The sequence below is a fragment of the Oncorhynchus keta genome, chromosome 7, assembly GCF_023373465.1.
Source record: "Oncorhynchus keta strain PuntledgeMale-10-30-2019 chromosome 7, Oket_V2, whole genome shotgun sequence".
NCBI classification, from domain to species: domain Eukaryota; kingdom Metazoa; phylum Chordata; class Actinopteri; order Salmoniformes; family Salmonidae; genus Oncorhynchus; species Oncorhynchus keta.
In genome coordinates this window covers 39,566,396-39,592,676 of record NC_068427.1, presented here as the reverse complement: position 1 = coordinate 39,592,676, position 26,281 = coordinate 39,566,396, and the positions used below count along the sequence as shown (strand labels likewise).

Here is a 26,281-nt window from a genome sequence, read left to right as displayed (position 1 = left end):
CTCCTCACCCCTCCAGAACATGTTGTTGACGTGTCTCTCTCTCCTCACTCCTCCAGAACATGTTGTTGATGTGTCTCTCTCTCTCCCTCCTCCAGAACATGTTGTTGACGTGTCTCTCTCTCCTCACCCCTCCAGAACATGTTGTTGACGTGTCTCTCTCTCCTCACCCCTCCAGAACATGTTGTTGACGTGTCTCTCTCCCAGAACATCCTCCTCCAGAACATGTTGTTGAACATGTTGTTGACGTGTCTCTCTCTCCTCACTCCTCCAGAACATGTTGTTGATGTGTCTCTCTCTCCTCACCCCTCCAGAACATGTTGTTGACGTGTCTCTCTCTCCTCACCCCTCCAGAACATGTTGTTGATGTGTCTCTCTCTCCTCACCCCTCCAGAACATGTTGTTGACGTGTCTCTCTCTCCTCACCCCTCCAGAACATGTTGTTGACGTGTCTCTCTCTCCTCACTCCTCCAGAACATGTTGTTGACGTGTCTCTCTCTCCTCACCCTCCAGAACATGTTGTTGACGTGTCTCTCTCTCCTCACCCCTCCAGAACATGTTGTTGACGTGTCTCTCTCTCCTCACCCCTCCAGAACATGTTGTTGATGTGTCTCTCTCTCCTCACCCCTCCAGAACATGTTGTTGACGTGTCTCTCTCTCCCCCCTCACCCCTCCAGAACATGTTGTTGACGTGTCTCTCTCTCCTCACCCCTCCAGAACATGTTGTTGACGTGTCTCTCTCCTCACTCCTCCAGAACATGTTGTTGACGTGTCTCTCTCTCCTCACCCTCCAGAACATGTTGTTGATGTGTCTCTCTCTCTCACTCCTCCAGAACATGTTGTTGACGTGTCTCTCTCTCCTCACCCCTCCAGAACATGTTGTTGACGTGTCTCTCTCTCCTCACTCCTCCAGAACATGTTGTTGATGTGTCTCTCTCTCCTCACCCCTCCAGAACATGTTGTTGACGTGTCTCTCTCTCCTCACTCCTCCAGAACATGTTGTTGACGTGTCTCTCTCTCCTCACCCCTCCAGAACATGTTGTTGACGTGTCTCTCTCTCCTCACTCCTCCAGAACATGTTGTTGATGTGTCTCTCTCTCCTCACTCCTCCAGAACATGTTGTTGACGTGTCTCTCTCTCCTCACCCCTCCAGAACATGTTGTTGACGTGTCTCTCTCTCCTCACTCCTCCAGAACATGTTGTTGATGTGTCTCTCTCTCCTCACTCCTCCAGAACATGTTGTTGATGTGTCTCTCTCTCCTCACTCCTCCAGAACATGTTGTTGATGTGTCTCTCTCTCCTCACCCCTCCAGAACATGTTGTTGATGTGTCTCTCTCTCCTCACCCCTCCAGAACATGTTTGGGGACAATCCGCCCATCCCAGAGTACAAGGTGGCAGCCATTCAGAAATCCCGATTCATCTTGCTCCACTACGGGACCTTCAAGGCTGGCTGGGATTGGCTAATCCTGTTGGCTACCTTCTATGTCGCAGTCACAGTGCCCTATAATGTGTGTTTCACTGTGGTGGGGGGACGGGACGAAGGAAGCTCCGCCCCCCGCAGCCCCCCCAGTGTGAGTGACATCCTGGTGGAGATCCTGTTTATGCTGGGTAAGGAGAAGAGGGCTAACATTATTCTGATGTTATTCTAACATTATTCTAACATTATTCTGATGTTATTCTAACATTATTCTGATGTTATTCTAACATTATTCTGATATTTTTCTCATATTCTTCTAACATTGCTTCCACATTGTCTAACGTTATCTATTGCATCTATTAGTATAACATTATTCCAACACTATTCTAACATGATGTAACATGACTGCATGTCCCTATTTAAAGACTTTACCCCATACGTACACTTCCTAATGACAATCTCTATGACTTACATCCTCTGTCAATGGATTGGCATAGTACATATGGCTAGAGAACTTCCTCCTTCTACATAACACTAATTACATTTTCTCCAGGTACTTAGTATGTTCATTGTGGGAGAATAAATACAGTCATCTAATTAAATGAATAGTTAATTGTAATGAACACTTATTTGTTCATCATTGTATTACTGGCCCCTGATGGAAACTCTGCCCACCGTTTCTCTGTCTGTCTCTCTGTCTGTCTCTCTGTCTCTCTCTCTCTCTCTCTCTCTCTCTCTCTCTCTCTCTCTCTCTCTCTCTCTCTCTCTCTCTCTCTCTCTCTCTCTCTCTCTCTCTCTCTGTCTAAAGGCAGACAGATGGACATCATAAAAGTGAACTAACTGCAGTGTTAATGATGCGTCTCTAGTCAATGATGTGACCGGTGGTCATATTGTCAATGCTTTTTAAAACAAATAATAGCCTCTATCCATGTACAGCAGTGCACTTATATATCAACAATGCTACTCGTAATGAGATAGGAATGTACATTAATATATCCTATCTGTCATTCTACAGATATCGCGTTGAACTTCCGGACGACCTTTGTGAGCACATCGGGCCAGGTGGTGTACGACGCTCGTTCCATCTGTGTGCACTACGTCACCACCTGGCTGTTTGTTGACCTCATCGCTGCATTGCCCTTTGACCTGCTCTATGCGTTTAACGTCAGTGTGGTGAGTGTCTCTGTGTGGGACTGGTTACAGGACAAAATGACAGAAGTAAAGATGAACAGTGTCTCTGGGGTTGGTGTAGTGGTGTCTCTGGGTTTGGTGTAGTGGTGTCTCGGGTTGGTGTAGTGGTGTCTCTGGGGTTGGTGTAGTGGTGTCTCTGGGGTTGGTGTAGTGGTGTCTCTGGGGTTGGTGTAGTGGTGTCTCTGGGGTTGGTGTAGTGGTGTCTCTGGGGTTGGTTTAGTGGTGTCTCTGGGGTTGGTTTAGTGGTGTCTCTGGGGTTGGTGTAGTGGTGTCTCTGGGGTTGGTGTAGTGGTGTCTCTGGGGTTGGTGTAGTGGTGTCTCTGGGGTTGGTGTAGTGGTGTCTCTGGGGTTGGTGTAGTGGTGTCTCTGGGGTTGGTGTAGTGGTGTCTCTGGGGTTGGTGTAGTGGTGTCTCTGGGGTTGGTGTAGTGGTGTCTCTGGGGTTGGTGTAGTGGTGTCTCTGGGGTTGGTGTAGTGGTGTCTCTGGGGTTGGTGTAGTGGTGTCTCTGGGGTTGGTGTAGTGGTGTCTCTGGGGTTGGTGTAGTGGTGTCTCTGGGGTTGGTGTAGTGGTGTCTCTGGGGTTGGTGTAGTGGTGTCTCTCGGGTTGGTGTAGTGGTGTCTCTGGGGTTGGTGTAGTGGTGTCTCTGGCGTTGGTGTAGTGGTGTCTCTGGGGTTGGTGTAGTGGTGTCTCTGGGGTTGGTGTAGTGGTGTCTCTCGGGTTGGTGTAGTGGTGTCTCGGGTTGGTGTAGTGGTGTCTCTGGGGTTGGTGTAGTGGTGTCTCTGGGGTTGGTGTAGTGGTGTCACTGGGGTTGGTGTAGTGGTGTCTCCGGGGTTGGTGTAGTGGTGTCTCTGGGGTTGGTGTAGTGGTGTCTCTGGGGTTGGTGTAGTGGTGTCTCTGGGGTTGGTGTAGTGGTGTCTCTGGGGTTGGTGTAGTGGTGTCTCTGGGGTTGGTGTAGTGGTGTCTCTGGGGTTGGTGTAGTGGTGTCTCTCGGGTTGGTGTAGTGGTGTCTCTGGGGTTGGTGTAGTGGTGTCTCTGGGGTTGGTGTAGTGGTGTCTCTGGGGTTGGTGTAGTGGTGTCTCTGGGGTTGGTTTAGTGGTGTCTCTGGGGTTGGTGTAGTGGTGTCTCTGGGGTTGGTGTAGTGGTGTCTCTGGGGTTGGTGTAGTGGTGTCTCTGGGGTTGGTGTAGTGGTGTCTCTGGGGTTGGTGTAGTGGTGTCTCTGGGGTTGGTGTAGTGGTGTCTCTGGGGTTGGTGTAGTGGTGTCTCTGGGGTTGGTGTAGTGGTGTCTCTGGGGTTGGTGTAGTGGTGTCTCTGGGGTTGGTGTAGTGGTGTCTCTCGGGTTGGTGTAGTGGTGTCTCGGGTTGGTGTAGTGGTGTCTCTGGGGTTGGTGTAGTGGTGTCTCTGGGGTTGGTGTAGTGGTGTCTCTGGGGTTGGTGTAGTGGTGTTTCTGGGGTTGGTGTAGTGGTGTCTCTGGGGTTGGTGTAGTGGTGTCTCTCGGGTTGGTGTAGTGGTGTCTCGGGTTGGTGTAGTGGTGTCTCTGGGGTTGGTGTAGTGGTGTCTCTGGGGTTGGTGTAGTGGTGTCTCTGGGGTTGGTGTAGTGGTGTCTCTGGGGTTGGTGTAGTGGTGTCTCTGGGGTTGGTGTAGTGGTGTCTCTGGGGTTGGTTTAGTGGTGTCTCTGGGGTTGGTGTAGTGGTGTCTCGGGTTGGTGTAGTGGTGTCTCGGGTTGGTGTAGTGGTGTCTCTGGGGTTGGTGTAGTGGTGGTGTAGTGGTGTCTCTGGGTTTGGTGTAGTGGTGTCTCTGGGTTGGTGTAGTGGTGTCTCTGGGGTTGGTGTAGTGGTGTCTCTGGGTTTGGTGTAGTGGTGTCTCTGGGGTTGGTGTAGTGGTGTCTCTGGGGTTGGTGTAGTGGTGTCTCTGGGGTTGGTGTAGTGGTGTCTCTGGGGTTGGTGTAGTGGTGTCTCTGGGTGGTGTCTCTGGGGTTGGTGTAGTGGTGTCTCTGGGGTTGGTGTAGTGGTGTCTCTGGGGTTGGTGTAGTGGTGTCTCTGGGGTTGGTGTAGTGGTGTCTCTGGGGTTGGTGTAGTGGTGTCTCTGGGGTTGGTGTAGTGGTGTCTCTGGGGTTGGTGTAGTGGTGTCTCTGGGGTTGGTGTAGTGGTGTCTCGGGTTGGTGTAGTGGTGTCTCTGGGTTGGTGTAGTGGTGTCTCTGGGGTTGGTGTAGTGGTGTCTCTGGGGTTGGTGTAGTGGTGTCTCTGGGGTTGGTGTAGTGGTGTCTCTGGGGTTGGTGTAGTGGTGTCTCTGGGTTTGGTGTAGTGGTGTCTCTGGGGTTGGTGTAGTGGTGTCTCTGGGGTTGGTGTAGTGGTGTCTCTGGGGTTGGTTTAGTGGTGTCTCTGGGGTTGGTTTAGTGGTGTCTCTGGGGTTGGTGTAGTGGTGTCTCTGGGGTTGGTGTAGTGGTGTCTCTGGGGTTGGTGTAGTGGTGTCTCTGGGGTTGGTGTAGTGGTGTCTCTGGGGTTGGTTTAGTGGTGTCTCTGGGGTTGGTGTAGTGGTGTCTCTGGGGTTGGTGTAGTGGTGTCTCTGGGGTTGGTGTAGTGGTGTCTCTGGGGTTGGTGTAGTGGTGTGAGGGATGGATTGTTAAGGAAACGGACACCATACTAGCTTTGGAACTGTCCCTACTAAGATCAATCCAGATATGTTACACGAGGCATTATGGGTACTGTAGTACATCACGCTACAAAGGATCTCTGAAATGTAGGACTGATACCTAAAATGTCAAACGCTGCGACGGAGCTCATAATTGATGTCTGTGTGTGTGTTTCTGTAGTACTTTGGGGTCCACCTTCTGAAGACAGTGCGGTTGCTGCGCCTGCTGAGGCTGCTACAGAAGCTGGAGCGTTACTCCCAGTACAGTGCTGTGGTCCTCACCCTGCTCATGTCCATGTTCGCCCTGCTGGCCCACTGGATGGCCTGCGTCTGGTACTTCATCGGACGCAGAGAGATCGAAAACAGCCCCAACTCCTGGGACATCGGTCAGTGCACCAGCATGTCTGCATGTCACATTGAGATTGTCATCTGTTTTTCAAGGGAGCCAAGAAGCAGCTTCACAAGCATTCAGTATGTTATTCTCATGGATGCTTGTGATGCTGTTGCTAGGATTGGTCTTGCAAATCAGATTATGATTGTTAAAGTGACATGCTAAATAAAATATGAATGAAAACAACATGTGGGTTCTACTAGACATTTTGTTCAATGACTGTAATCATGATGCAACTGCATTCAAGTCAGGACTTCTAATAAGCGTTTGGCTGTAGCAAAATTATGTACCAAATAATTTTAGCCTGAGATTTGATCAGTAAACAGCAGTCATACTTTTCCCCTCTCTGAGCCCTGGTACTTTACCCTCACTGAGCCCTGGTACTTTACCCCTCACCGAGCCCTGGTACTTTAACCCTCACTGAGCCCTGGTACTTTACCCCTCACTGAGCTCTGGTACTTTACCCCTCACTGAGCCCTGGTACTTTACCCCTCACCGAGCCCTGGTACTTTACCCCTCACTGAGCCCTGGTACTTTACCCCTCACCGAGCCCTGGTACTTTACCCCTCACTGAGCTCTGGTACTTTACCCCTCACCGAGCCCTGGTACTTTACCCCTCACTGAGCCCTGGTACTTTACCCCTCACTGAGCCCTGGTACTTTACCCCTCACTGAGCCCTGGTACTTTACCCCTCACTGGGCCCTGGTACTTTACCCTCACTGAGCCCTGGTACTTTACCCCTCACTGGGCCCTGGTACTTTACCCCTCACCATTTGGTTGAAACCCTCCACCAGACTCTGGGTCTATTAAACTAAACCTCTCCCAGGTTAGGGCAGGGGGGAAAGAGGGGAGAGAGGAAATGAGAGAGGCGGAGAGAGAGAGGGTGGGGAGGAGGGGGAGAGCGAGAGAGGAAATCAGAGAGGTGGAGAGAGAGACAGAGAGAGAGACAGACAGACAGAAAGAGAGAAGGAGGGGGGAGACAGAGAGAGACAGAGAGAGAGAGAAACCGAGAGAAAGACAGACAGAGAGAGAGAGAGGGAGGGGGCAGAGAGAGAGACAGAAAGAGACAGAGAGAGAGAGAGAAACTGAGAGAAAGACAGACAGAGAGAGCGAGAGGGAGGGGGAAGAGAGACAGAGAGAGAGAGAGAGAGAGAGAGAGAGAGAGAGAGAGAGAGAGAGAGAGAGACAGACAGACAGACAGACAGACAGACAGACAGACAGACAGACAGACAGACAGACAGACAGACAGACAGACAGACAGACAGACAGAGGGAGGGGGCAGAGAGAGAGACAGAGAGAGACAGAGAGAGAGAGACTGAGCCCTGGTAACCATTTGTACATCGTTACAACACTGTATATATACATAGACATTTGTATTGATGTATTGGCTCTGGCCCCCCAATGGTGGAACAAACTCCCTCACGACGCCAGGACAGCGGAGTCAATCACCACCTTCCGGAGACACCTGAAACCCCACCTCTTTAAGGAGTACCTAGGATAGGATAAAGTAATCCTTCTTACCCCCCCCCTTAAAAGATTTAGATGCACTATTGTAAAGTGGCTGTTCCACTGGATCTCATAAGGTGAATGCACCAATTTGTAAGTCGCTCTGGATAAGAGCGTCTGCTAAATGACTTAAATGTAAAAAAAATGTAAATGTATCTCACTATTGTATATTATCTACTTCACTTGCTTTGGCAATGTTAACATATGTTTCCCATGTCAATAAAGACCCATTTTGTTTTTAAACGCATTGTGTTTAAACTCTGGTGTCCAAACACCCAGCGCGCCCTAGACCTCTGTCTGAGGAACAACTAGGTTCACCCAGCGCGCCCTAGACCTCTGTCTGAGGAACAACTAGGTTCACCCAGCGCGCCCTAGACCTCTGTCTGAGGAACAACTAGGTTCACCCAGCGCGCCCTAGACCTCTGTCTGAGGAACAACTAGGTTCACCCAGCGCGCCCTAGACCTCTGTCTGAGGAACAACTAGGTTCACCCAGCGCGCCCTAGACCTCTGTCTGAGGAACAACTAGGTTCACCCAGCGCGCCCTAGACCTCTGTCTGAGGAACAACTAGGTTCACCCAGCGCGCCCTAGACCTCTGTCTGAGGAACAACTAGGTTCACCCAGCGCGCCCACCCAGCGCCCTAGACCTCTGTCTGAGGAACAACTAGGTTCACCCAGCGCGCCCTAGACCTCTGTCTGAGGAACAACTAGGTTCACCCAGCGCGCCCTAGACCTCTGTCTGAGGAACAACTAGGTTCACCCAGCGCGCCCTAGACCTCTGTCTGAGGAACAACTAGGTTCACCCAGCGCGCCCTAGACCTCTGTCTGAGAAACAACTAGGTTCCCCCAGCGCGCCCTAGACCTCTGTCTGAGGAACAACTAGGTTCACCCAGCGCGCCCTAGACCTCTGTCTGAGGAACAACTAGGTTCACCCAGCGCGCCCTAGACCTCTGTCTGAGGAACAACTAGGTTCACCCAGCGCGCCCTAGACCTCTGTCTGAGGAACAACTAGGTTCACCCAGCGCGCCCTAGACCTCTGTCTGAGGAACAACTAGGTTCACCCAGCGCGCCCTAGACCTCTGTCTGAGGAACAACTAGGTTCACCCAGCCACATAATAATACACACAGGCACACATGACCTGAGAGCACAGCAGGAAAGGGTGGCCACAGCACTGAAGGGAGTGATTGAAAAGGCTTCTTCTACTTTCCCCAATGTACAAGTGGTTACATCCACCCTGCTACAACGAAAAGACTTCCACCCTGCTACCACGAAAAGACTTCCACCCTGCTACCACGAAAAGACTTCCACCCTGCTCCCACGAAAAGACTTCCACCCTGCTACCACGAAAAGACTTCCACCCTGCTACCACGAAAAGACTTCCACCCTGCTACCACAAAAAGACTTCCACCCTGCTACCATACAGCAGATAAACACAAGTATTTCCTGTGACTGTGCCTCAAAACCAAGTGCTTTCCTGGCCCACCACTCCACCCTGGACTAGAACAGCCTCTATGACCAGGTCCACCTATACAAGGCAGCAGTGCCCACCACTCCACCCTGGACTAGAACAGCCTCTATGACCAGGTCCACCTCTATAAGGCAGTAGTGTCCACCACTCCACCCTGGACTTGAACAGCCTCTATGACCAGGTCCACCTCTATAAGGCAGTAGTGTCCACCACTCCACCCTGGACTTGAACAACCTCTATGACCAGGTCCACCTATACAAGGCAGCAGTGCACACCTTCGCCCGGACTCTAAAGGACATCGCTCTCAAACGCAGCCCCAACACTTCACACAGGAGCAACAGATCAATTGACCTCGGCCCCTCTTGCCCGCCCCATGCACCCAACCCCCGCAAAGAGGCCCTCATCATGGAAGTCACACATATGCCCAGGCCGTGAGCGGGCAAACAGGCTCAACCCCCCACTCTTACACTAGCCCAACCCCCACTCTTACACTAGCCCAACCCCCACTCTTACACTAACCCAACCCCCACTCTTACACTAGCCCAACCCCCACTCTTACACTAGCCCAACCCCCACTCATACACTAACCCAACCCCCACTCTTACACTAGCCCAACCCCCACTCTTACACTAGCCCAACCCCCACCCTTACACTAGCCCAACCCCCACTCTTACACTAGCCCAACCCCCACTCTTACACTAACCCAACCCCCACTCTTACACTAGCCCAACCCCCACTCTTACACTAGCCCAACCCCCACTCTTACACTAGCCCAACCCCCACTCTTACACTAGCCCAACCCCCCACTCTTACACTAACCCAAGCCAATGGCATGTACCAGATGTTCAGCAGGCTCTGCTCACACTTACTGGCCTGAGGCCAAACCACACGACCAAAATCATTGGACACTTTATGGAAGACAACGCCTCCACTATCTAATCCTGGGTATATCCAAGGTCATCTGCCTTTGGCCTAAAGAGCAGGAACCTGGACTTCACCAAAGAAATCGGAAATACAGACATTGTCATCCTACAAGAAACCTGGTATAGAGGAGACTGACCCACTGATTTCCCTCTAGGTTACAGAGAGCTGGTAGTCCCATCCACCAAATTACCAGGTGTGAAACAGGGAAGGGACTCAGCGGGTATGCTAATTTGGTATAGAGCAGACCTAACTCACTCCATTAAATTAATCAAAACAATGATCTTAACAGAGAAAAATGTCCTCTTGTGTGCTACCTACGGTATATACTCCCACTAGAATCCCCAAACTTTAATGTAGACAGCTTCTCCATCCTGGAGGGGGAAATCAATCATTTCCAGGCCAAGGGACATGTACTAGTCTGTGGCGACCTAAATGCCACAACCGGACAAGAACCTGACACCCTCAGCATACAGGGGGACAAACACCTGCCTGCAGGTGACAGCATTCCCTCCCACATATGCCCGCTAGGCACAACTATGACAACATAACAAACAAAAACAGGTCACAATCCTGCAGCTCTATCTGATATGTACAGGGTATGTACATGGTCAATGGTAGGGGTCGAGGGGACTCCTATGGTAGGTACACCTATAGCTCATCTCTTGGCAGTAGTACTGTAGACTACTTTATCACTGACCTCAACCCAGAGTCTCTCAGAGCGTTCACAGTCAGCCCACTGACATCCCTATCAGACCACAGCAAAATCAGTCTACTTGAACAGAGCAATAGTCAATCATGAGGCATCAAAGCCAAAGGAACTGAGTAATATTTAGAAATGCTATAGATGGAAGGAATATAGTGTGGAAACCTAACAAAAAACAATTAGGCAAATTCAATCCCTTTTAGACAACTTCCTGGACAAAACATTCCACTGTAATAGTGAAGGTGTAAACTTGTCAGTAGAAAATCTTAACAGTATATCTAACCTCTCAGCTTCCCTATCAAATCAAAAATTCTCAAATAGAAAACCGAAGAAAATGAACAACAATGACAAATGGTTTGATGAAGAATGCAAAAATCTAAGAAAGAAATTGAGAAACCTGTCCAACCGAAAGCATTGACACCCGGAAAACCTGATTCTACGCCTTCACTAAGGTGAATCACTAAAACAATACAGAAATACACTCCGGAAAAATAAGGAACAGCACGTCAGGGATCAGCTCAATGTAATTGAAGAATCCATAGACTCTAACCACTTCTGGGAAAATTGGAAAACACTAAACAAATAACAGCACAAATAATTATCTATCCAATATGGAGATGTATGGGTAAACCACTTCTCCAATCTTTTTGGCTCTATAACAAAGAATCCACAAAAGTGAAGACAAATTTGACCCCAATGACTACCGTGGGATATGCGTCAACAGCAACCTTGGGAAAATCCTCTGCATTAACATTAACAGCAGACTTGTACATTTCCTCAGTGAAAACAATGTACTGAGCAAATGTCAAATTGGCTTTTTACCATATTATCGTACGACAGACCACGTATTCACCCTGCACACCCCAATTGACCATTTAAAAAAAAGTTTTAAGGCAAAGTTCTAATTTTTTGTTTATTTAAAAATTAACTTTCACTCAATTTGGCATGAGGGTCTGCTATACAAATGGATGGAAAGTGGTGTTGGGGGAAAAACATACAACATTATAACACCCATGTACACAAACAACAAGTGTACAGTTAAAATAGGCAAAAAACACAAATTTCTTCCCACAAGGCCGTGGGGTGAGACAGGGATGCAGCTTAAGCCTCACTCTCTTCAACAAATATATCAACGAATTGGCGAGGGCACTAGAAAAGTCTGCAGAACCTGGCCTTACCCTACTGGAATCTGAAGTCAAATGTCTACTGTTTGCTGATGATCTGGTGCTTCTGTCACCAACCATGGAGGGCCTACAGCAGCACCTAGATCTTCTGCACAGATTCTGCCAGACCTGGGCCCTGACAGTAAATCTCAGTAAGACCAAAATAATGGTGTTCCAAAAAAGATCCAGTCGCCAGGACCACAAATACAAATTCCATCTAGACACTGTTGCCCTAGAGCAAACAAAAAACAATACATACCTCAGCCTAAACATCAGTGCCACAGGTAACTTCCACAAAACTGTGAACTATCTCAGAGACAAGGCAAGAAGGGCATTCTATGCAATCAAAAGGAACAAAATTCAACATACCAATTAGGATCTGGCTAAAAATACTTGAATCAGTTATAGAACCCATTACCATTTATGGTTGTGAGGTCTGGGCTGTGTACAGGTGCAGTGTCCCACAACATGGGACAAACACAAAATTGAGACTCTGCATGTAGTGCTCTGCAAAAATATTCTCCATGTACCACGTAGAACACCAAATAAGGCATGCAGAGCAGACTTAGGCTGATACACACTAATTATCAAAATCCAGAAAAGAGACGTTAAATTCTACAACCACTTAAAAGGAAGCGATTCCCAAACCTTCCATAACAAAGCCATCGCCTACAGAGAGATGAACCTGGAGAACAGTCCTCTAAGCAAGCTGGTACTGGGGCTCTGTTCACAAACACACCCCACAGAGCCCCAGGACAGCAACACAATTAGACCCAACCAAATCATGAGAAAACAAAAAGATCATTTCCTGCCACATTGGAAAGAATTAACAAAAAAACAGAGAAACTAGAATGCTATTTGGCCCAGAGAGTACACAGTGGCAGAATACCTGACCACTGTGACTGACCCAAACTTAAGGAAAGCTTTGACTATGTACAGACTTAGTGAGCATAGCCTTGCTATTGAGAAAGGCCGCCGTAGACAGACCTGGCTCTCAAGAGAAGACAGGCTATGTGCATACTGCCCACAAAATGAGGTGGAAACTGAGCTGCACTTCCTAACCCCCTGCCAAATGTATGACCATATTAGAGACACATATTTCCCTCAGATTATACACATCCACAAACAGTTGGAAAACAAACCCAATTTTGATAAACTCCCATATCTATTGGGTGAAATACCACAGTGTGTCATCACAGCAGCAAGATGTGTGACCTGTTGCCACAAGAAAAGGTCAACCAGTGAAGAACAAACACCATTGTAAATACAACCCATATTTATGCTTATTTATTTTCCCTTTTGTACTTTAATTATTTGTACATCGTTTCAACACTGTATATATACATAATATGACATTTGTAGTGTCTTGATTCTTTTGGAACTTCTGTGAGTGTAATGTTTACTGGTCATTGTTATTGTTTATTTCACTTTTGTATATTATCTACTTCCATTGCTTGGGCAATGTTAACATATGTTTCCCATGCCAATAAAGCCCCTTGAATTGAATTGAATTGACAGACAGACAGACAGACAGACAGACAGACAGACAGACAGACAGACAGACAGACTTCCAGGACCAATCGTAGGCCTTAGACATGTCTCTTGGTTCCCTGCTTTGTCTGTGTAATGACATCACTCTCTGTGCATCAGCACTATTAGTGTGAGCAAACCAGCTAATGGTGCTGAAGGCCCTGGAAAAGCTAGAGCAAAACTATGTGGTCCTTAATTTAGCTTTGTTGTCCAATGTTCACGTCATGTCCATTTCATAGAGCCCACTTCAATGGTCATTGACTTGGAAATACACTATCTGTGGCTGAGTTGGCCCAGTGCATCCTCACTTCGATGGGCCTCATTCAGTAGCTTGTTGTCCATTAGGTCACTCAGTGTTAATGCTCAGTGAGATCCTAAGCCATTTAGACAGACAGACAGACAGACAGACAGACAGACAGACAGACAGACAGACAGACAGACAGACAGACAGACAGACAGAGAGAGAGAAGGGGGGGCCGATGGAAAAAGTCAGGTGAGCGATGTGATTAGTTGTGTGTGTTAAGCCCAGTGTTTCATATCTCAGACTGAGCTCTGCTAGACAAATGAGAGAACGTGCCTGAAAGAGGCTTTAATTCTGTCACATTACTGCTGCTTTCCAGCCTGAACACCCCCACAAATAATCTGACAGAGAACAGACACACTCATTTAAATATTCACACACCAACCTTTCACACAAGCACCCTGTCTCAGTCACATTTTGATGAAAATACTGCATAGAAAAACATGTATAACCACACGTACACACAGACACACACATCGGGCTCTGAACAGCGTGGCACTTCATATCAGTAGCTGTGATGTGTGTGTGTGTGTGTGTGTGTGTGTGTGTGTGTGTGTGTGTGTGTGTGTGTGTGTGTGTGTGTGTGTGTGTGTGTGTGTGTGTGTGTGTGTGTGTGTGTGTGTGTGTGTGTGTGTGTGTGTGTGTGTGTGTGTGTGTGTGTGTGTGTGTGTGTGTGTGTGTGTGTGTGTGTGTGTGTGTGTGTGTGTGCTTGTGCTTGTGTGTGTGTGCGTCTCCAGGTACTGTAGGGTTGTCCTGTGAATGTCTACAGGTACTGTAGGGTTGTCCTGTGAATGTCTACAGGTACTGTAGGGTTGTCCTGTGAATGTCTACAGGTACTGTAGGGTTGTCCTGTGAATGTCTACAGGTACTGTAGGGTTGTCCTGTGAATGTCTACAGGTACTGTAGGGTTGTCCTGTGAATGTCTACAGGTACTGTAGGGTTGTCCTGTGAATGTCTACAGGTACTGTAGGGTTGTCCTGTGAATGTCTACAGGTACTGTAGGGTTGTCCTGTGAATGTCTACAGGTACTGTAGGGTTGTCCTGTGAATGTCTACAGGTACTGTAGGGTTGTCCTGTGAATGTCTACAGGTACTGTAGGGTTGTCCTGTGAATGTCTACAGGTACTGTAGGGTTGTACTGTGAATGTCTACAGGTACTGTAGGGTTGTACTGTGAATGTCTGCAGTCACATCACTAATCCAAGTGCAGCAGCTCCTACACTCTTAATGAAAAAGGTTCTCGGGCTGTCCCCATAGGAGAACCCTTTTTGGTGCCAGGTGAAAGGTTCTACTTGGAACCAAAAAGGGGTCTTCAAAGTGTTCTCCTATGGAGGGAGCCGGAGAACCGTTTTAGGTTCTAGATAGTTGAATATCAGCCATCTGTTCCCTGCTCCTTTTATTTTATTTAAACTTTAACTAGGCAAGTCAGTTAAGAACAAATTCTTATTTACAATGATGGCCTACCAGAAGGCAAAAGGCCTCCTGTGGGGACGGGGAATACAAATGAATGTAATATAAATATAGGACAAAACACACAGCACGACATGAGAGACAACACAACACTACATAAAGAGAGACATAAGACAACAACATAGCAAGGCAGCAACACATGACAACACAGCATGGTAGCAACACAACATGACAACAACATGGTATCAACACAACATGACAACAACATGGTATGAACACAACATGGCAGCAGCACAACATGGTAGCAGCACAAAACAGGTTGCAAACATGCAAACAATGCAGTAAGTGTCCATGATTGAGTCTTTGAATGAAGAGATTGAAATAAAACTGTCCAGTTTGAGTGTTTGTTGCAGCTCTCCCATGCTGGCACAGCCACAGTACAGCTCCCTGCTCTCCCATGCTGGCACAGCCACAGTACAGCTACCTGCTCCCCCATGCTGGCACAGCCACAGTACAGCTCCCTGCTCCCCCATGCTGGCACAGCCACAGTACAGCTCCCAGCTCCCCCATGCTGGCACAGCCACAGTACAGCTCCCTGCTCCCCCATGCTGGCACAGCCACAGTACAGCTACCTGCTCCCCCATGCTGGCACAGCCACAGTACACTCTAACAAATGGCCAACTATCGAGCAGACTACTGCAGAACCCTGTAGTGCAGTCTCCACTGAACCAGACAATACACAGGCAATGGAGAGAGAGAGGGAAGAGGGGGTAGAAGAAAGGGCTAGAGTGAGCCTGCTGCCTCAATTATACTGTTATGTTGTATTATGAAAAGTGAATAGGTATTTCTTGGAAAGTAAACATTGTGTTGAAAGTGTTCCCAGCAAGTCTTAAGTGTGTGTGAGACCTTGGATATAGCATTTACAATAGGACAAAAGGAGTATTGACTAAGGTGAATGCAGCATAAAAGGGGTCCCTGACTAGTCTATCTGTGTCCCAAATGGCACCCTATTCCCTATATAATGCACTATTTTTGACCAGTGGGTAGAGAATTCCCAGCAGTGACAACTCACTGGCGCGTGCGTGGCAAACCTGTATTTGGGGAGTTTCTCCCATTCTTCTCTGCAGATCCTGTCAAGCTCTTCCAGGTTGGATGGGGGAGCATCACTGCACAGCTATTTTCAGGTTTCTCCAGAGATGGAGCCAACGGAGAGGGCTGCCTCGCTTCTAGTCCTTGGGAAACTTTGCAGTATTTTATTTTCTGTATTATTTCTTACATTATTAGCCCAGAAATTCTTAAATGTTATTACATACTGCACTGGGAAGAACTATTGGATATCAGAGCGACATCAACTTACCAGCACTACGACCAGCTCTACCACCCACTGCTTCCGAGTATATTACTCGCTAATGTCCAGTCCCTAGGTCAACGAAATTAGGGCAAGGGTTACTTTCCAGAGAGATATCAGGGATTGTAACATACTCTTTTTTTCACAGAAACATGGCTCTCTCAGGATATGCTGTCGGAGTCGGTAAAGCCACCTATATTCTCGGTGTGTCGCGGGGGTGTATGTTTCATGATTAACGACTCATGGTGTAATTGTAACAACATACAGGAACTCAAGTACTTTTGTTCACCTGACCTAGAATCCCTCACAATCAAATGCCGACTGTATCATCTCCCAAGAGAATTCTCTTCCGTTATTGGCACAGCCGTGTCTATCCCCCCTCAAGCTGATCCCACGACGGCCCTCAAGTAGCGTCACTGGACTTTATGCACTGGACAAGAGAAATACCGATGTAAGAATGCTGTTCATTGACTACAGCTCAGCATTCAACACCATAGTACCCTCCAAGCTCATCATTAGGCTTGAGGCCCTGGGTCTCAACCCCGCTCTGTGCAATTTGGTCCTGGACTTCCTGACGGGCCGCCCCCAGGTGGTGAAGGTAGGTTACAACATCTCCACTTCGCTGATCCTCAACACTGGGGCCCCACAAGGGTGATTGCTCAGCCCCCTCCTGTACTCCCGGTTCACCCATGACTGCGTGACCATGCACGCCTCCAACTCAATCATCAAGTTTGCAGACAACACAACAGTAGTAGGCTTGATTACCAAAAACGACGAGACAACCTACAGGGAGGAGGTGAGGGCTCTCGGAGTGTGGTGTCAGGAAAATAACATCTCACTCAACATCAACAAAACAAAGGAGATGATCGTGGACTTCAGGAAACAGCAGAGGGAGCACCCCCCTATCCACATCAACAGGACAGCAGTGGAGAAAGTGGAAAGTTTTAAGTTCCTCGGCATACACATCACAGACAATCTGAAATGGTCCACCCACACAGACAGTGTGGTGAAGAAGATGCAACAGCGCCTCTTCAACCTCAGGAGGCTGAAGAAATGTGGCTTGTCACCTAAAACCCTCACAAACTTTTACAAATGCACAATTGAGAGCATCCTGTCGGGCTGTATCACTGCCTGGTATGGCAACTGCATTGCCTGCAACCACAGGGCTCTCCAGAGGGTGGTGCAGTCTGCACAAATCATAAGCGGGGGCAAACTACCTGCCCTCCAGGACACGTACAGCACCCGATGTCACAGGAAGTCCAAAAAGATCATCAAGGACAACAACCACCTAAGCCACTGCCTGTTCACCCCATTATCATCCAGAAGGTGAGGTCAGGACAGGTGCATCAAAGCTGGAACCAAGAGACTGAAAAACAGCTTCGATCTCAAGGCCATCCGACTGTTAAACAGCCATCACTAGCACAGAGAGGCTGCTGCCTACATAGAGACTTGAAATCATTGGCCACTTTAATAAATCAAACACTAGTCACTTTAATATTGCCACTTTAATAATGTTTACATATCTTGCATTACTCATCATACTGTTTATTGCATCTTAGCCTGTGACGCTCTGTCATTGCTCATCCATATATTTATATTTATATATTCCTTTACTTAAATTTGTGTGTATTAGGTATCTGTTGTGGAATTGATAGATATTACTTGTTAGATATTACTGCACTGTCGGAACTAGAAGCACAAGCATTTCGCCACACTCGCAATAACATCTGCTGACCATGTGTATGTGACCAATAACATTTTATTTGATTTGAGATGTTCGATCGGGTTGTCCTGGCTGTGTGCGTAGGGTTCTTGGTCACCTCCCTGACCAAGGCCCTTCTCCCGATTGCTCAGTCTGGCCAGGAAGCCAGCTCTAGAAAGAGTCTTGGTGGTTCCTAACTTCTGCCATTTAAGAATGATGCTGCAGAAATATTTTGGTACCATTCCCCAGATCTATGCCTCGATACAATCCTGTCTCGGAGCTCTACGGACAATTTGTTGAACCACATGGCTTGGTTTTTGCTCTGACTTGCACTGTCAACTGTGGGACCTAATTTTTTGCCTTTCCAAATGTCCGATCAATTGAACTTACCACAGGTGGACTCCAATCAAGTTGTAGAAACATCTCAAGGATGATCAATGGAAACAGGATGCACCTGAGATCATTTTTGAGTCTCATAGCAAAGGGTCTGAATACTTATGTAAATAAGGTATTTCTGTAGTTTAAAAAAAACATAGGTTTATTCTGTGTAGATTGATGAGGAAAACAATTAATAGAATCCATAAGGCTGTAACGTAAAAAATGTGGACAACGTCAAGGAGTCTGAATACTTTCCAAATGCACTGTATAATGTTATCAATAAACATTTGAAGATGAAATATACTTTACATGTTGTCAACAATCTAAGCCGACCCAGTCTGCTTTGCCCCATAGTAGCGTACGTGTTGGTTTGGTTGCTAGACAGCCAACCCGTCCATAGAGGTCTGTGCTGGAGTTCAGCACCATGGACAGCATCATGCCTGCGCAAAGGAGAAGGGGGTATGTGAAGTACCCTGGACAGAGGCAGATCAACTGTAGGAGGTAGATGAGAGAGAGAGAAGAGTAGGTTCAGAACCTTGGACAAGGGCAGAGGAGGGGTTGTCAGAGAGTTAGTTCAGGAACCATGGAGAGCAAATTAATTTTATCTGGCTTTGCTGTGGACAGAAAAGCTGACTGAGAAAGTTCTCCCAAGTGCTTAGATAATTTATGTTCACACAGCCACACAAGCAAACCTATTCAAGAGACATACCCCAGTGCACAAACAAACACATTGATAAAGAAATATATTCACACACGTACCCCTACATACTGACACACTCGTCACACAAATCAGCACAATCACACCCTTTATTCATCCATTCTGTTCCACAAATCATTTACATTGACGTGTTAGTCATTTAGCAGACGCTCTTCTCCAGAGTAGTGAGTGCATACATTTTCATACTTTTTCGCACTGGTACCCTGTGGGGATGCGCAATGCTCTTCCAACTGAGCGACACGGGACCACGTCCTAGAAATGCTAGCTTGCCTAATGACAAGCTAATTAGGCAACAACTGATGTGTTACATTCCTAATGATTTTTTTTTTCTCATTCAGTTCACTGAGGCTACCCAGAGACATGCATTACCAGTGGGCCTGCATGGCTCTCTGACAGGTTGGGTCAGCTTCAAGGTGTGTGCGTACATTGGGTCTGCATGCAAGGCTCTCTGACAGCCTAGCTCAATTACAAGGTCAAAGCTAAAGCTACATCCCCAATGAGTGTGTTTCTGTGGATCACTGTCCACAATGTATTAATCATATAATAATCTCTTCTTTTTCATTTCTCCTCCTCTCTCTCTCTCTCTCCCCTCCCTACCTACCTATCCTCTACCCCTACATCTCTTACTCCCTCTCTCTTTCCCCCTCCTTCTCTCCCCCTCCTTCTCTCCCCCTCCTTCTCTCTCCCCCTGTCTCAGGTTGGCTACACGAATTGGGAAAGCGTCTGGGCACCCCTTATTTTGTATCTCCCCTGGCCACTCTGGCTCCTGATTTGCTGCACCCTGCAATCGTTGACTCCCTGCATGCCAACAGCAGCCAATGGAATGTGTCCGGGTCGGAGCTGGCGGGGCGAGACTCGTGGAACACCAGCCAGTGGAACGTCACGTGGATGGGGGCTGGGGTGGGGTCAGGGTGGGTCAGGGTGGAGGGATGCTGGGTGGGGGTCCGTCAGTGAGGAGCTCCTACGTGACGTCTCTGTACTTCGCTCTGAGCAGTCTGACCAGCGTGGGCTTCGGAAACGTCTCAGCCAACACAGACTCAGAGAAGATCTTCTCCATCTGCACCATGCTCATAGGAGGTGAGTCCCTGGAGATACAACAGGAACATTATTGGTTAGTGAGAATGTCGGGTTTCAGTGGTGTCAGGGGATAGATAAACCATCTGCTGTGTGCCTCCTCTCCTGTCCCTCTCTGGTGTATCCTGTTTTGAACTAGACCACTGATTCTCCAGCTATTCAACAATGCTATGGCATATTGTCATTAGCTAAGACATAACTGAGAGCTCTCTCTCTCTCTCTCTCTCTCTCTCTCTCTCTCTCTCTCTCTCTCTCTCTCTCTCTCTCTCTCTCTCTCTCTCTCTCTCTCTCTCTCTCTCTCTCTCTCTCTCTCTCTCTCTCTCTCTCTCTCTCTCTCTCTCTCTCTCTCTCTCTCTCTCTCTCTCTCTCTCTCTCTCTCTCTCTCTCTCTCTCACATACAAATGTCATTATGTGCAAATAGTTCAAGTACAATAGGGGAAAAAATATACATATAAATATGGGTTGCATTTACACTTCACTGGTTTGCTCCTGTGATGGCACACTGTGGTATTTCCCTCAATAGATATGATGGAAACATGTGGTTTGATCCTTTGGGAATCTGTGTAATCTGAGGGAAAGATGTCTCTAATATGGTCATATATTTGGCAGGAGGTTACGAAATGCAGCTTAGTTTCCATCACATTTTGTGGGCAGTGTGCACATAGCCTGCCTTCTCGAGAGCCAGGTCTGCCTATGGAGGCCTTTCTCAATAGCAAGGCTATGCTCACTGAGTCTGTACATAGTCAAAGCTTTCGTTAAGATTGGGTCAGTGGCAGTGGTCAGGTATTGTGCCACTGTGTACTCTCTGTTTAGGGACAAATAGCATTCTAGTTTGGAAATAATTTTTTTTAACCGCACACTTGTTGTTTGTGTACATGGATATTATAACGCTGTATGTTTTTCCCCCAACACCACTTTCCATCTATTTGTATAGCAGACCCTCGTGCCAAATTATGTCAGAAGCTTTTTTTAAATCAATTTGGGTGTGTAGGGTGAATACGTGGTACAATAATGTGTTAAACAGCCAATTGGACATTTACTCAGTACATTGTTTTCACAAGTTATCTCTGAAATGTTTCAAAATAAAACACCTGAAATATCACATTTACATAAGTATTCAGACCCTTTACTCAGTAGTTTGTTGAAGCACCTTTGGCTGTGATTATTTTCTGCAGATACTCTCAAGCTCTGTCAGGTTTGATGGGGAGCATTGCTGCACAGCTATTTTCAGGTCTCCAGAGATGTTCGATCGGGTTCATGTCCAGGCTCTGGCTGGGCCACTCAAAGACATTCAGAAACTTGTCACAAAGCCACTCCTGCATACTCTTGGCTGTGTGCTTAGGGTCGTTGTCCTGTTGGAAGGTGAACCTTCATCCCAGTCTGAGGTCCTGAGCGCTCTGGATCAAAGATCTCTCTGTACTTTGCTCTGTTCATCTTTCATCTTTCCCTCGATCCTGACTGGTCTCCTTGTCACTGCCGCTGAAAAAGATCCCCACAGCATGATGCTGCCACCACCATGCTTCACCGTAAGGATGGTGCCAGGTTTCCTCCAGACGTGACACTTGGCATTCAGGCCAAAGAGTTCAATCTTGGTTTCATCAGACCAGATAATCTTGTTTCTCATGGTCTGAGAGTCATTAGGTGCATTTTGACAAACTCCAAGCGGCCTGTCATGTTCCTTTTACTGAGGAGTGGCTTCCGTCTGGCCACTCTATCATAAAGGCCTGACTGGTGGAGTGCTGCAGAGATGGTTGTCCTTCTGGAAGTTTCTCCCATCTCCACAGAGGAACTCTGGAGCTCTGTCAGAGTGACCATCAGGTTCTTGGTCACCTCCGTGCAGCCAACTCTAGGAAGAGTCTTGGTGGATTCAAACTTCTTCCATTTAAGAAAGATTGGAGCAGGTGGACTCCAATCAAGTTGTAGAAACAACCTCATGGGTTGGTTTTTGGTCTGACATAAACTCTAAATTGTGGGACCTTGTATAGACAGGTGTGTGCCTTTCCAAATAATCTCCAATCAATTGAATTTACAACAGGTTGACTGCAATCAAGTTATGATCAATGGAAACAGGATGCACTTGAACTGAATTTTAAGTCTCATGTTAAAGGGTCTGAATACTTGTTTTTATTTATAATGAATTTGCGAAAAAATCTAAAAACCAGTTTTTGCTTTGTCATTATGGGGTATTGTGTGTAGATTGCTGAGGATTTTTCCCCTCAATTTAATCCATTTTAGAATAAAGCTGTAACGTAACAAAATGTGGAAAAAGTCGAGGGATATGAAAAGTTTGTACAAACCTACTCATTCCAGAGTTTTTCTTTATTTTTACTATTTTTTACATTTTAGAATAATAGTGAAGACATCAAAACTATGAAATAACACATATGGAATCATGTAGTAACCAAAAAAGTGTTCAACAAAACAAAGTAGATTTTAGATTCTTCAAAGTAGCCACCTTTTGCCTTGATGAAAGTTTTGCACAGTTTTTTTCATCTGTACAAACAATAGTATGCAAGAATAAACACCATGGGACCACGCAGCCGTCATACCACCCAGGAAGGAGACGCGTTCTGTCTCCTAGAGATGAACTTACTTTGGTGCAAAAAGTGCAAATCAATCCCAGAACAACAGCAAAGGACCTTGTGAAGATGCTAGGACGAAGCCACTGCTCCAAAACCGCCATAAAAAAGCCAGACTATGGTTTGCAACTGCACATGGGGACAAAGGTCGTACTTTTTGGAGAAATGTCCTCTGGTCTGATGAAACAAAAATAGAACTGTTTGGCCATAATGACCATCGTTATGTTTGGAGGAGAAAGGGGGAGGCTTTCAAGCCGAAGAACACCATCCCAACCGTGAAGCACGGGGGTGGCAGCATCATGTTGTGTAGGTGCTTTGCTACAGGAGTGACTGGTGCACTTCACAAAATAGACGACATCATGCGGACGGAAAATGATGTGGATATCTTGAAGCAGCATCTCAAGACATCAATCAGAAAGTTAAAGCTTGGTTGCAAATGGGTCTTCCAAATGGACAATGACTCCAAGCATACTTCCAAAGTTGTGGCAAAATGGCTCAAGGACAACAAGTCAAGATATTGGAGTGGCCATGACAAAGCTCTGACCTCAGTCCCATAGAAAATGTGTGGGCAGAACTGAAAAAGCGTGTGCAAGCAAGGAGGCCTACAAACCTGACTCAGTTACACCAGCTCTGTCAGGAGGAATGGGCCAAAATTCACTCAACTTGTTGTGGGAAGCTTGTGGAAGGCTACCCGAAACGTTTGACCCAAGTTAAACTATTTCAAGGCAATGCTACCAAATACTAATTGAGTGTATGTAAACTTCTGACCCACTGGGAATGTGATGAAAGAAATAAAACCCGAAAGAAATAAAACCTCAAATAAATCATTCTCTCTACAATTATTCAGACATTTCACATTCTTAAAATAAAGTGGTGATCCTAACTGACCCAAGACAGCAAATTTTTACTAGGATTAAATGTCAGGAATTGTGAAAAACTGAGTTTAAATGTATTTGGCTAAGGTGTATGGAATCTTCCGACTTCAAATGTAGGTCCCCCAGTACCAGGTCCTTCAAATTGCTCATGGATGCTCTCTATGCCCCATAGTTTTAGTGAATGCAGGCTTAGACTACATCTCCCATGAGGCCACACCACAGAGAACAAGCACTTTTCTGGTCCCATGTTGGGATGATTAAAAATGGAAACATTCTCCTCAGATTTAAAAACAGCAATGTTTTGGTAGTAAATTGCCTTTTCTAGGGCTTCTTGCAAATGGAACAACTGTCAATAATGTAACTAGAGAGTGGTGGATGTTTGCATGCCAAATGGCACCCCATTTCACATGGTACCCTATGGGCCCTGATCAAAAGTAGTTCACTTTTTAGGAAATAGGGGCCATTTGGCGTGCTGTACTTCCAGTCTAGTTCTTATTTAGTTAGAGTGGGGCAGTAAAGGTCTGATTCATGAGATAGAGATGTGGTGATTTTTAGGGGTGGGTGCATTGATGAGAGAGGACATATTCTCAGGACACTTTAAAACCAAGTGTGGCAGCCACATAGACACACCCACACAACCACACATACAGTAAATCCTGCCCATTGTCTCATTAGAATATGTACAGTAAATATGTAAAAATAGGACATTTGTTTAACCTGCCCTGCCTGGAGAGTTGAGGTTTAAACACAGCCGAACTAGCTCCAGTCCTATACTATAACGTAACTGTGACGATATGCCAGACAGATGGATTGCCTGAAACAGAGAGAGACAGCCTCACAGGGAGAAACAATAGGCATACACAACAACCTGTCTACCCAGAACCAGACTGTTACACAATAACAATAACAATGATGAAACCATCCAGGATCATTGGACCGGGATAATCACTGTCTGTCTAATAGTTCAGGGGTGAGTGGCCCTGTCCATGTGGCTGCTTCAATTGGCTCTAATAGTTAACAATCCATGTACACACACACTTCAACACCCTCGTTAGCGGCGCCTCACTCAGACACACAACCTCACACTCAACCTCAATCACTGATGTAAACACACACACACACACACACACACATTCTTGCAAACCCCCAAACAACCACCCACACAATCACAGAGTCAAAGTGTTCTGTTCCATCAGTGCAGAGTGAGTGTGTGTGTGTAGCTCTCAGACTGCAGATCAGATCACTGTCAGACTGGAACCTCATCTCTCCCCTCCGCAGTAGCTGTCAGCATGGAGAGAGAGAGAGAGAGAGAGAGGAGAAGAGGAGAGAGAGAGGGGAGAGGAGGAGAGAGAGAGAAGATGAGAGAGAGAGGGGAGAGAGAGAGAGGAGAAGAGGAGAGAGAGAGCGGAGAGGAGGAGAGGAGAGAGGGGGGGGAGAAAAATAGAGAAAGGGAGAGCGAGAGAGGGAGAGAAAGGGAGAGCGAGAGAGAGAGAGAGAGGGGAGAGAGGAGAGAGAGAGAGGGGAGAGAGAGAGGAGAAGAGGAGAGAGAGAGAGAGAGAGGGGAGAAGAGGAGAGAGAGAGGGGAGAAGAGGAGAGAGAGAAGAGGAGTGAGAGAGGGGAGAGAGAGAGGAGAAGAGGAGAGAGAGAGCGGAGAGGAGAAGAGAGGGGGGAGAAAAATAGAGAGAGAGAGAAAGGGAGAGAGCGAGAGAGAGAAAGGGAGAGCGAGAGAGAGAAAGGGAGAGCGAGATAAGGTGGGAGAGGGGGTGTTAGAAAGGGGTGAGCCATAATCAGACACAGAGAGAGAGAGAGAGAGAGAGAGAGAGAGAGAGAGAGAGAGAGAGAGACAGTGTGAGAGAGACAGTGTGAGAGAGAGAGAGAGCGAAGCAGTGAGATTGGCACATCTCTATTTTGGCAGGGGTATGCTATTGAAATGCTGTGAGCCGTGAACCTCCTTTAAGTATGACTGACAGCTATTTTCCGAGCTTGGTACATAAGATTATTGTGCATCTAATATCTATATATCTATCTATATGTGCAGTACATTCGGAAAGTATTTAGACCCCTTGACTTTTTACACATTTTGCTACATTACAGCCTCATTCTAAAATGGAATAAATCGTTTTACCCCCTAATCACAATCACAATCTACACACAACGCCACTCCTGCATACTCTTGGCTGTGTGCTTAGGGTCGTTGTCCTGTTGGAAGATGAACCTTCATCCCAGTCTGAGGTCCTGAGCGCTCTGGATCAAAGATCTCTCTGTACTTTGCTCTGTTCATCTTTCATCTTTCCCTCGATCCTGACTAGTCTCCCAATCCCTGCCACTGAAAAACATCCTCACAGCATGATGCTACCACCACCATGCTTCACCATAGGGATTGTGTCAGGTTTCCTCCAGACGTGACGCTTGGCATTCAGGCCAAAGAGTTCAATCTTGGTTTCATCAGACCAGATAATCTTGTTTCTCATGGTCTGAGAGTCCTTTAGGTGCCTTTTGGAAAACTCCAAGTGGGCTGTCATGTGCCTTTTACTGAGGAGTGTCTTCCGTCTGGCCACTCTACCTTAAAAGCCTGATCGGTGAAATGCTGCAGAGTAGAAGAGCCTTGGTGGTTCCGAATGTCTCCATTTAAGAATGATGGAGGCCACTGTGTTGTTGGGGAGCTTCAATGCTACAAAAATGTTTTGGTGCCCTTCCCCAGATCTGTGCCTCGACATAATCCTGTCTCGGAGCTCTACGGACAATTCCTTCGACTTCCTGGCTTGGTTTTTGCTCTGACATGTACTGTCAACTGTGGGACCTTATATAGACAGGTGTGTGCCTTTCCAAATCATATCCAATCAACTGAATTTACCACAGGGTGGACTCCAAACAAGTTGTAGAAATATCTCAAGGATGATCAATGGAATCAGGATGCACATGAGCTACATTTCGAGCAAAGGGTCTGAATACTTATGTAAATAAGGTATCTGTTTTTTTT

At 47.0% G+C, this 26,281-nt stretch overlaps 1 protein-coding gene across 1 annotated transcript in view; it reads left to right on the top strand.

Annotated features, from left to right (window-relative positions):
* The window catches only part of LOC118386429 (potassium voltage-gated channel subfamily H member 8-like), a 249,493-nt gene that overhangs the window by 175,487 nt on the left and 47,725 nt on the right, over positions 1-26,281 (top strand). Inside the window, exons 5-10 of the mRNA XM_052522876.1 lie at positions 1,351-1,606; positions 2,431-2,588; positions 5,415-5,619; positions 19,471-19,514; positions 19,614-19,645; positions 19,684-19,850. Of these exons, the coding sequence (XP_052378836.1) occupies positions 1,351-1,606; positions 2,431-2,588; positions 5,415-5,619; positions 19,471-19,514; positions 19,614-19,645; positions 19,684-19,850 (862 nt within the window). The remainder of the gene's footprint in view (positions 1-1,350; positions 1,607-2,430; positions 2,589-5,414; positions 5,620-19,470; positions 19,515-19,613; positions 19,646-19,683; positions 19,851-26,281) is intronic.